The sequence below is a fragment of the Salmo salar genome, chromosome 09, assembly GCF_965601325.2.
Source record: "Salmo salar chromosome 09, fSalSal1, whole genome shotgun sequence".
Lineage (NCBI taxonomy): Eukaryota > Metazoa > Chordata > Actinopteri > Salmoniformes > Salmonidae > Salmo > Salmo salar.
The window spans coordinates 65090147-65102172 of NC_138299.1; the positions used below are offsets into that span (position 1 = coordinate 65090147).

A 12026-nucleotide genomic window follows, 5' to 3' on the forward strand; every position below is an offset into this window, starting at 1 on the left:
GTGTTACATATGCAGCTATCGAAAATATATGGGAATATCTGCTCAATCCTAATTTACAACCAATTGATTGCAGCACTACCACAAAAATGGAGGAGGCAAGTGTAAAAGGGAGAAGGTAGGGAACTTGTTTGCCTGACATATATTTAAGATAGAAATTGGCTGAAAGGAACTGGCATAAATAGAAAAATATACCAGTTTCATTTGAGGACAAAAATGTTGACAGCTGTGCCATACAGGTTCAAAATAAACGGGAAGAGATTTTTGACACTTGATTCAACACTTTTCCAATGTAAATTATTATATAATTCTTGCCACCAACAGAGTGCAATATACATGTCGTTTTCCCCTGTAGTCATATGCCCTGCAATGCAGTGATGTAAGAATAGAGCCGGCAACCTTGTTATTTCTGAGCAGGGGGTCATTTCTTGGGTATTTATTAATATTATTAACGTTAAAGTCTTTCTCAATACAAAAATACCACAAATGATTAGTGATGACACACACTGGCGAGAACTAAATCAGGCTTCTCTCTTCTGCCTAAAACACTCTTATCAGTTTTTAATTAAGCCAATGTGGAGGAATGAATTACAATTGTTCAGGATTGAAAGGTAGCAGGTTAAATGACACGGGCCTGCCACCGTGAATATATTACTCTTTGTTTCCATGACAGCAGGTATGCTAGTAAAAATAAACAGTCTTTCCTGCTAGCGTTAATGTTATTGCTTTTCTCGAGTGCAGACACCCTTCCGGTTTTACCCACTTTCTACGTATGTCGCTTCTCCATAGACCGTGGTAACACAATATGTTACTAGTGCAACTTTCAAGGAAGTAATCCAAGCGGGGTGACGTGTGGGGAGCGAGTCATGTTGTGCGTTGTGTCATGTAAAGTTTTTCCATTGTTTAGTGTGCTGTTTATTCAGACTTGCATCATCTTGTTCTCGCACGTGGGTCTTCTGGGGAATCTTAACTCACCACGGTGAGATGAGCTGAGATGATCTGAGAGCTTCCAAACTGTTGTTTACTACACTCCCGACTTTCCCCAAGGACTCAGAGCCGCTGTTACGAAAAACATCACATGGGCCGGGACTTGCATCCTGGGTTTATGGAACAAATGGAGAACGGCAAATGGGATATTGTTGGGAAAAAAGCATGCATTGTATATCTGAGAGAGTGCTGTAAATAGCATGCTTTGGGGGCATGCTTATGAATGTGAATGGGAGCGATTCAGTTAGATTCAGCTTTGTAATGGGTTTGAAGGCTTCAGATTCAGAAAGGCATCGCAAAGAGAGTAAGGTGGCGCATACCGAAGAGGTAAATGCTTCTGGTAGCCACAAGGCACTAGATATTTATGTATTATAATGATTTAGCAGAGTATGATGCAACGAGTGGTGCAGAGGGGCATTATTGAGTTTTCCATCCTAAATGCTTTCGTGTTTGAACCCCTGCAATGTCATTCTGGTCATGTCTTTTGAGTCCATGTAACTCTTTAGAGTTACATAGAGTTTGCCCTTCAAACTATGTACCCTGGGGTCAACATATGTTCAAATCAATTTTTATTTTATTTGTCACATGCTTCATAAACGACAGGTGAAATGCTTCCTAGACCATCAGACTGAGCAAATGGGCTGAATAAATCTGACACCCACTGTATCCCTGTGAGCATGACTTATTTTTCCCTGGTTCAGCATATTGTTTACCTCAGTCTTTTCCACTATTGTTGTTGCCTTCAAATCAAGACAGTTCCCTGTGAAGCTTCTTTATAAACTATCCATGTATTTGGATATAGCCGTTCATCTACGCAACTCTATCTGTCCATCTGTCTTTCTGAAAATTGTCCTCATTGCTGTACAATACAGTTATGAATAATGAATGAACATTTTCCAAGTGAAAGTTCCAAAGGAAATAGTTTTTTCATCGGATAAAGCCAGCAACAATTACAAATGCAGTAACGCTAACCAGCGCCCAGAATCGGATACTCCCTCCCTCCCGCCGCACGCCTTTCACTTTGAAACGGCTAGTCATCAATAAACAAATCATTGCACAGGATTATTCATTTGTCTTTGATGTCACTGGATCACCCAGAGACTGGGCGTGCATACCAATAACCAACTCCCTCTGCCCTTCTATGACCCCGTCGGTGGCATTTGGGCACCTTGCTGTGCAACACAAAGTCACATTGAAGAATCATTATGCCACCGCACCGAGGGGGATGAATAAATCACAGCGAACCATGGCCATTGATTGGCTCGAATCAGGCCACAACGTAGACACTTGTATCTTTTAAATCCTCCCTGACAGATAGGGGATAATTGTCACCCCTGACCATGGAGAGCCCTTGGTTCTCTATGGTGTAGTAGGTCAGGGCGTGACTAGGGGGTGATCTATTATATCTATTTCTATGTTGGTACTAATGGGGTTCCCAATTAGAGGCAGCTGTTTATCGTTGCCTCTGATTGGGAACCATATTTAGGTAGTTATTTACCCATCTGTGTTTTGTGAGATATTGATTGCCCCACGCATCAGGCCTCCAGTGCGCCTCCCCAGTCCGGAACGTCCTGTGCCTGCTCCTCGCACTCGCCCTGAAGTGCGTGTCACCAGTCCGGTGCCACCTGTACCGGTTCCGCGGTCCGGAGCTTCCGGTGACGGTCCACGGTCCGGAGCCTCCGGCGACAGCCCACGGTCCGGAGCATCCGGCGACGGCCCACGGTCCGGAACCTCCTGCGACGGTCCACGGTCCGGAATCTCCTGCGACGGTCCACGGTCCGGAACCTCCTGCGACGGCTCAACGGCCCGGAGCCTCCAGGGACGCTCCACGGCCCGGAGCTTCCAGGGACGGTCCAGAGCTTCCAGGGACGGTCCGGAGCTTCCAGGGACGGCCCGGAGCTTCCAGGGACGCTCAACGGCCCGGAGCTTCCAGGGACGCTCAACGGCCCGGAGCTTCCAGGGACGCTCAACGGCCCGGAGCTTCCCGGGAAGGTCAACGGCCCGGAGCTTCCAGGGATGCTCAACTGCCCGGAGCTTCCTGCGACGTTCCACGGTCCGGAACCTCCTGCGACGTTCCACGGTCCGGAACCTCCTGCGACGGTCTACGGTCCAGAGCATCCAGGGACGGACGGTCAATGGTCCGGAGCTTCCAGGGACGCTCAAAGGCCCGGAGCTTCCAGGGACGCTCAACGGCTCGGAGCTTCCCAGGAAGGTCAATGGCCCGGAGCTATCAGTGACGGTCAACGGTCCGGAGAGTCCAGGCACGGTGTCCAGTCCTGCTCCATGGCAGGAGCCTTCTTCTGCGCCGGTGCCCAGTCCAGGCACTGCGTCCAGGCACTGCGTCCAGGCACTGCGTCCAGTCCCGCTCCATGGCCGGAGCCTTCTTTTGCGCCAGTGCCCAGTCCAGGCATGGCGTCCAGTCCAGCTCTAGGGCAGGAGCCTTCCTCTGCGCCGGTGGCCAGTCCAGGCACGGTGTCCAGTCCTGCTCCATGGCAGGAGCCTTCCTCTGCGCCGGTGCCCAGTCCAGGCACTGCGTCCAGTCCCGCTCCATGGCCGGAGCCTTCTTCTGCGCCAGTGCCCAGTCCAGGCATGGCGTCCAGTCCAGCTCTAGGGCAGGAGCCTTCCTCTGCGCCGGTGGCCAGTCCAGGCACGGCGTCCAGTCCCGCTCCATGGCGGGAGCCTTTCTCTGCGCCGGGGCCCAGTCCAGGCACGGTGCCCAGTCCAGGCATGGCGTTCAGCCCGGCATGATGGCCGGATCCGGGGTCTGGGCGGGGGCTGCGACCTGCACCGGAGCCGCCACCGACACTAATCACCCTACCCTCCCCATTTGGTTTCAGATTTTGCGGCTGGAGTCCGCACCTTTGGGGGGGGGGTACTGTCACACCCTGACCATGGAGAGCCCTTGGTTCTCTATGGTGTAGTAGGTCCGGGTGTGACTAGGGGGTGATCTAGTATATCTATTTCTATGTTGGTGCTAATGGGGTTCCCAATTAGAGGCAGCTGTTTATCGTTGCCTCTGATTGGGAACCATATTTGGGTAGCTATTTCCCCACCTGTGTTTTGTGGGATATTGATTGTTTGTTAGTGTGTTTGGGCACTACGTCCTCATGGTCTTTGTAAGTTTTGTTATTTTGTTTTGTTAGTTTCACTTAAATAAATATGTGGAACTATACTCACCCTGCACCTTGGTCCGCTCATTTCCAAGACCGTGACAATAATGCACCCACGTGGAGTCGCTACCAGGGTGACGAAGCCTCTTTACGAGTGGTTGGTTTGTTACTGTATTCAGGTTCCCTGCCAACGGATCCCCTCGTCGACCAATGAGAGTAGAGTGTTTTTATTTTTCTCTATAGCGGGTTTGTTTATTAGAACACCATGTGCACCTAGTGGGGCAGATGCATTGGTAATTGTAAAGAAGGCATCTGAGGCACTGAAGCATCGTGCCATTATGATGCACCACTCCTTATTCAATGGCCAATACTAAAGCTCAAAGATGATTACAGAGAAGAGTATGGTAGCCCCTTGTTTATACTTTGATCCTAATGTATATTTCATGTTATATAGCTCACTACAGCAGTGGATTGTCTGATAAATATAAACATTTCAAAATAGTGGTGGATTTGTGAGAAGTAGGACAGCGCTCACACTAGAGTCAAAACGCTGTGTATACACATTTTTCTTCTTACTTTATTCACAATGCTTTTAGCTTACGTAGTGAAATCGTGCCCTAATAATTATGGCGGTAAACAACCAAAAAGCAACATAAATAGACCTCCAGCAGATAAATGATGCTTATTGAGTGAATGTTCCCATCATTTCAGTGGCCATCATTAGTCTCAGTGGGATTGTTTTTCCAGCGTTGGTGGCCATGTTCTTATTCCCCTTGAGCAGTGCCAATTATACCGTGATATTCGGGGGTCCCTATTAATTTCATGTTTTCATCTGACTGTCAAACAAATCACTCCAAAAAGTAGGCAACCTACGCACATTCGTCAACACCAAAATGATTCCAGCATCCAAAAAGTGCACTGTGAAGTGTGAACCCATCATTTGATTAATGGAAGGAGATTTCGGTTACAAAACACCAAAAAGTGTAATTACATTCAGCGATTGTCATTAGGTGTACACTCTTGTAGCCCGAATTAGCCTAATTGATGCGTCTTGCTGACAAATGAACCTTTTTTGTAAAAAAAAAAGTCAGAACACTTGAAACGGAGCTGTGTCCATCCCGAGCTCATCGGTGGCGGGAAACTGAGTGCCCAGCTGAAACAATGTTGCTAGTGAAACCTTAAGCCATACAGAGAGAGATCAGTACAAAATTGCATTTGAAACAAATAAGGAAAAGTCATTTGCATACTGCCCTTGAGAGTGATTCCAAAGGGCAATGGAACTGGTGGATAGGGGACCTAAGAGAGAGCAACCTTCCGTTTGCGACCCAACACATTTGATACGGATGAGAGGTTATCGTGCTCCTTGCCCTGACAAGAATACTTACTGCTTGTGAAGGTTGACTTGTTAAACAAACGATAACTCACTGCCTGAAAAGTAGTACAAAACAATATAAAACACACATTTTTGCCTCAATACGAGATTTACTCGTATTAAACCTAGACAGTTACTATAAGTAAACTTCAAAAGCTTTTCAAACTTTGACTATCATCTTATTACTTTTCTAGTTTCTGATGTTTTTACATTCTTGTATAATCTACATGGGATCTTAATTTGATCACCCTGTTGTTGCAGGAAATGCAAACTTGTAGTGTAATCAAGGTTTAAAAAGCCTTCTAACGTTTGAAATTTCCATTTAAAAATGTCAGACTTGATTTGCCCTCACTAAAAATCTATCAACCCATACAAAAAATGTATATTAATTATAATCCACACAATAATTCACATTTCCTGTTGTTGCAGGATCATTTTTATTCTGTGAGAAACTGGTCAAATCAAGATCCTACATCTGTACCTTAAGCCAACTTTCAAACTCTAACAAACTATCGTCCTATTACTCTTATTATTTTCTGATTTGAAACGTTTCTTTATTTGTGTTTTCCTTGCAGGGTTTTTGGGCCATAACAATGGCTTCCAGAGTCCTTGTGAGCACAAGTACTGTGGCCTTGGGCGTCACTGCGTGGTCAACCATGAGAGTGGTAAAGGGGAGTGCAACTGTCTGGACCGCTGTAAACCACACTACAAACCGGTGTGTGGCTCGGACGGCAAGCTGTATCAGAACCACTGTGAGCTCCACCGTGCCTCCTGTCTGGGTGCACAGAGAATTACTATCATGCACAGTGAGGAATGCTTCTACAAAGGTAAGAATTACATCTCATAACTTCATAAAATGTCTGTCATGGAACGTGCAAGATCATATTATGGGGTCAAAGCAACATTGTTCAGAGATCTTCTGTGGTGTATGTTCCCTTTATGCAGTAGCAAAGTAGTTACAGGAGATTCATTTTATCTTCTTTATGCTCTATACTCTTTAATAAAAGGGTTCTTTGGCTGTCCCTATAGGATAACCCTTTTTTGGTTCCAGGTGAACCCTTTTGGGTTCCATGTAAAACCCTCTGTAGAAATGGTTCTACCTGCAACTTAAAAAGGAAAAGGGGTTCTTCAAAGGGTTCTCTTACGGGGACAGCCGAAGAACCCTTTAACTTCTTCAGGATCGGATGAGCTAACGTAGGCTAATGTGATTAGCATGAGGTTGTAAGTAACAAGAACATTTCCCAGGACATAGACATATCTGATATTGGCAGAAAGCTTAAATTCTTGTTAATCGAACTGCACTGTCCAATTTACAGTAGCTATTACAGTGAAAGAATACCATGTTATTGTTTGAGGAGAGTGCACAATTTTGAACATGAAAAGTTATTAATAAACAAATTAGGCACATTTGGGCTGTCTTGATACAACATTTTGAACGGTAATGCAATTGTTCTTTGGATCAGTCTAAAACCTTCCACATACACTGCTGCCATCTAGTGGCCAAAATCAAAATTGTAACTGGGCTGGAATAATACATTATGGCATTTCTCTTGCATTTCAAAGATTATGGTACAAACAAAATGCAAAATAACTGTTGTTTTTTTCTTTGTATTATCTTTTACCAGATCTATTGTGTTATAGTCTCCTGCATTCCTTTCACATTTCCACATAAGACAAAAGTGTTTCCTTTCAAATGGTACCAAGAAAATGCATATCCCTGCTTCAGGGCCTGAGTTGCAGGCAGTTTGAATAGGGTTTGTCATTTTAGGCGAAAATTGAAGGAAAAAAAAGGGGCGGATCCTTAAGAGGTTTTAATGTTCTAGATAGCACCTTTTCCTATAAGAGTCTAAATTAGAGCTTTGGAGAAGCCACCAGAGATCCTGCCCCATTGCAGTTCTCAGAAATTCATATCTTACACAGAATGTTTTTGTTGTTAGAAAGAATGGTTTTGTACAGTGATGGAGCCATCTCTCACTTTATGAACCTGATACAGCATACAGCAGCTACTTCTTGTACCCTGCTATCTCTATTAGTTTCTCAGTTGATGCAAAGCATTGCTTGTTTTTATGTCACGAGCAGGTGGTAGTACTATACACACCAATGCTTTGATTTCCCCAGAGAATTTCCGATGCTCTGGAACATTGATTGTACAAAGACACCAATTACTTTTCCTTTATGGTAAAAAATGGGCTTTTCATAGGTGTTATGGTGTAGACCAGGGATACTCAAGTAATATTTGAGAAGGTCCAGTCACACAAAAAATTCCTAGGTGGCAAAGGTCCGGATGGACATTGTAATTTATCGGCTTAGTAACAAACCCCCACCTCGCAACCCATGCGACCTCGAAGCCCTACCGAGTATTAACCCCGTTCTGGGTCCTGATCCGGTCCGTGGTCCGCCAGTTGAGTATGTAGGGTGTAGACCATGGAATGGGTCTCAATAATATCTTTGTTTTTCCTGAAGTGTGCACTTGTTCACTACTTTACACAAATCGAAAAGCATTGGATTGGTGGAGGCAAGGACTAGTGGGAGTTTCCACCATCTTATACCAGTTATTTCCTTTCAAATCAGTGAAGGGAAGTAAACAAGTGCACACTTTGGGAGGAAGGAGAGATAATTGGTACACATGACAAAGCTATGTGATTTCTTATAATATTAGTGAGAGAAACATTGGTTTACCTGGGTTTCTGGGAAACAGAGTTTTAATATACCTTTCCTTTTGCAGGATGCACAATTGCATGTTTCCTGTGTAAGCGAACTGCTGCAAGTGAATTGTCACACTACATGATAAGCTACACAGGAAAATAGGAATACAGTAAATGTAAAACTCATGTTTCCCATTTTCCATCACAGTTATTAGTTTGGAATTGGAAGAATAATATAGTCGAAGATGGTTGTATATTTTGCGGAACAAAAGGCCCCATCAAAGAACTGTGTATAAAAACCCTCCGTAATGAAAGTATTATCACTTTCCTCCCATGCATGAGTCTGAGGCAATTCAATTGGTACCCTTTGTCTGCATGCATACGCAAAGGGTACCAATCCTTTTCATACCAATCAGACAAAGACATCTGGATCAATGATCTGTCCCTGGTTGTCTGATGCTCTAATGAACTTCTCCATGTGTCCTGTCTGGTCAACCTTCCATCCTAGCCATCTGAAAATCAAGCCTCAATCAATGAGCATTCATAAGTGGGATTGTGATATTTGACCAACGTAGGCTGAATCAATACAAGATCAACATGAGCCAAATCAAAAAGGCTCTCGGCCTGAAAATGGTTTCTTTTAGTTGCTCTTTGTCCGTGCCCAGAATTGTGTTTTACAGTGACTGATTTGTAATCAATTTCTTATTCGATGTGAGCTGCTCGTAGACCTGTTGGTCCAATTAGAGCCCTCTCCTTTTTAAAATATTCATGGACCCTTAAAAGCTTTGTTTTTCTCTCTAGAAATAGACTGCAGTATTACTGCACTTCTAGCCACTTCCTGCTATTCCATTAGTATTTTCCCTGATAGGGCAAAGCCCTAATGCTTACAACATTTGTCTTTCTTCCACATTAGTGCCCGCGTAGGTCTTGGCGGCAAATGAATGTAGAGGATTTGTTCATTGCAGCGCATACAAAAGTCACAGCTAAAATGGTGGGAAATAGATAATTGAGGCAAATGTGTAGTGGCGCTTACAGCTAGAATCCAGACATAATTATAACGTGTTATGATTGGGGGTTATTAGTGGTGAAATGGAATGTGCCTAAATGTCATATTATAAAACATGTCATTCACATATTTATAGCCCATGCAGACCCTGATTTCAATTTACCTTGAGTTAATGGGCATAAATACTATCTTAGTGTAATCGTGATTTCCAATCATTTCAATATCACTCTAAAATTGTTTTCCCTTTTGGTCGTGTCAATGTAAATGCAGACGAATTCAGCTTCAGCCATTTCTATAAAATGAAGTATAATACCTGATTACTATATGGAAAGGGTTCTACATTGAACCCAAAATAGTTCTACCTGGAGCAAAAATGGGTTTACCTGGAACCAAAAAGGGTTCTTCAAAGGGTTCTACAATGTGACAATTGAAAAATCCTTTTTGGTTCTACATAGCACCTTTTTTTCGAAGAGTGTATGGACCGACCAAATCAGAGCATGTAGTCCTTGATATCCAACATGACCCCTACTATCTTTACAAACTTGGCAGGGAAATTAACCAATTGAACTTCTTCGTACTTAAATCATGAGATCAGTAGCTATGTTTCAATTAACTTGTCAAGTAATTCTTTTGTTGGCTTTAAAAAAAAAATTGAAAATAGATGCGACAATTACCTGCTAGGGTGAGTTTCCATTTAACTATCTTGTTTCGATAACAGTTGGACGTAATGACATCACAGAAACCTACAGTGTTGAATAATAATGTAGTGGTTGAAGTGTTTCCAAAACCTATTTAGGCAAATTGTGCATTAATAAATTGTCAACAAACTGTATGCCTTCCCACCTATCTGTTTCATGTCTCAGGTAGCCCGCAAAAGCCAGCAAGGATAGAATGCAATAATTGACTAATATTTGCCATATTCTAATAATTCTCATGGGCCAACGTATCGCCACGGTTCGTGCCATGGTGATACTTGCACTCCTGTAGATCTGAAGTAATTGGATGGTGAAACTTGCATCAAACCAACCAGAAAAGCAAGGTGAAGCAATTCAAGCATTCTTGAAAGTCAGGATAATCCTTGTCCTGCAAAGAAACGTTATTTTTATAGTTGAAAAAATCTATTTTGCAAGCAGTAGGCAAGCATCGGCAGTCATCATTTATTTGAAAAACACCATTTCCATCATCATTTGACGCACTAAAGAAAAATCCACGACTATCGAACGAATAGAAATGATGTTGAACGGATAAAAATAATTCTCATATATCTTCCATTTCCATTACAGATGTCGCAAATATTGTATTTGCGACATTGCTTTTGTTGTGTCTGGCAGACACGGACCACAGACCCAGTAGAGCTGCCTTATATAACGTCACACTAATGCCATGCTAATGTCACAGTAAGACAAGAAACAGATATCGAGGCCTCGAAAAGACTTAAGTCAAGTTGCAAATGCCAGATTAAGTTGATAGAGGGACAATTAGTACCAGGGGCTTGGGTTGCCTAGCAGCAATGATTGTTTTCAAATGTGAGAAGAAAAAAACCTGCCAGGGATCTTTTGAGTTGGTCTCAGCTTAATTAGTACATGTGGAAACGGACAGCCTCTATCTGCACAGCGCTCTCTCGCTCTTATCTCCTAGGAAGGACAGGATAAGAAATGACAGCCAATGCGTTGACTGAAGGTTCTCATTAGGCCTTTGGATAACATATGACCCCCGTCTACTTCCACCCCCCTCCTCCCCTCCCTCCTCTGCTGCTCGGAAACCGAGTCGGGATTGGATTTGATTGAAATATGAGTGGAGAACAAAAGCTTGTCCAATCCAAGGGGGACGTTTCGTGGATGGAAGCAGGGCAATCTCAGCAGCAGACAATTGACACAACCATAGACAATTAACAATGAGATCCTGGCATTCCAGCCAAGTGCTCTCTGTGCTTCAGAAACACATCCATGTACCAGTAGGATGAGATTTTTAGTTTGTGTTGTTGTTTTCATGTGATAACCAATGATTTCACTCATCCGGAGCAAGAATTCAATCATAGAACCAGCCCTATTGCTTTAGTCTTTGACTATTTGGATGTTGAGTAGTGATATAGCATATCCGTGTGATTTCAGTGTGCCTAGAAAGACAAAGACAAAGGTTTAAGATTAGCCTAGGATACCTTAAAGTAAGAGATGCTTAATTACAATACCCTAAGGAGTATTTGGTTATGTATGTCTTGATACTGTATGTGACTAGGGAATGGAGTCAATCAAACATGCATTGCATTAACGTGCAACTGCAGAGAAAGTCCCATGTTTCCTGTGCGACAAAGATGCACTACTTTAATAAAACCAAAATACTGTAAGTTGTTTGGTCTCGCCCGTGTAAGATTGTTTTATTAATCAAATGCTTTTGCATATGTCTATAGGGGGAATGTGCAACATCTTCAGTCTCACCTTTATTGTGCACGTTTTCATACTGTATGTGCTACACTGTTATTGAGTACTTTCTTTTATAAGATTTTCCCTCCAGGGAAATTAACAGTGAGTTAGTACTCGTGGTGCTCTCTGCATTTATTTATATTCAAGAAATACAATTTCACATCAACTATATGTATGCAGAGGAAGCAATTAAGGTTTCAGTGTTTCATCTGGCTTCAAAATCCAAAATTAAATGTTGTTTAGAAACAGAAATAGTCTCCGGCAAAAGTTCACTGGCAATAGTTTGCGCCAGTCAGTCCAGTCAACTGTCAATGTTACCTGTTGCTAGGTTTGTGGTGATATGGACTGAGTTCTCTGTGGAAATACAGTGTCTCAATTATGTTTAAAAAAAAAAAAATGTTTACTATCTCTCACAAATTGTTTTGCTGAACTAACAAAAAAGCCCTATCCGTCGAGCTCTTTAACATATTGGAAGTCATTTATCATACA

The 12026-nt window shown here is 43.0% G+C and overlaps 1 protein-coding gene across 2 annotated transcripts in view; it reads left to right on the forward strand.

The window, feature by feature from the left end:
* LOC106611554 (follistatin-related protein 5) overlaps window positions 1-12026 on the forward strand; it is a 161489-nt gene that overhangs the window by 57231 nt on the left and 92232 nt on the right. For both annotated transcript variants that reach the window (XM_014211883.3, XM_014211884.3), the window contains exon 4: window positions 6042-6293. In XM_014211883.3, coding sequence (XP_014067358.3) covers window positions 6042-6293 — 252 coding nt within the window. The remainder of the gene's footprint in view (window positions 1-6041; window positions 6294-12026) is intronic.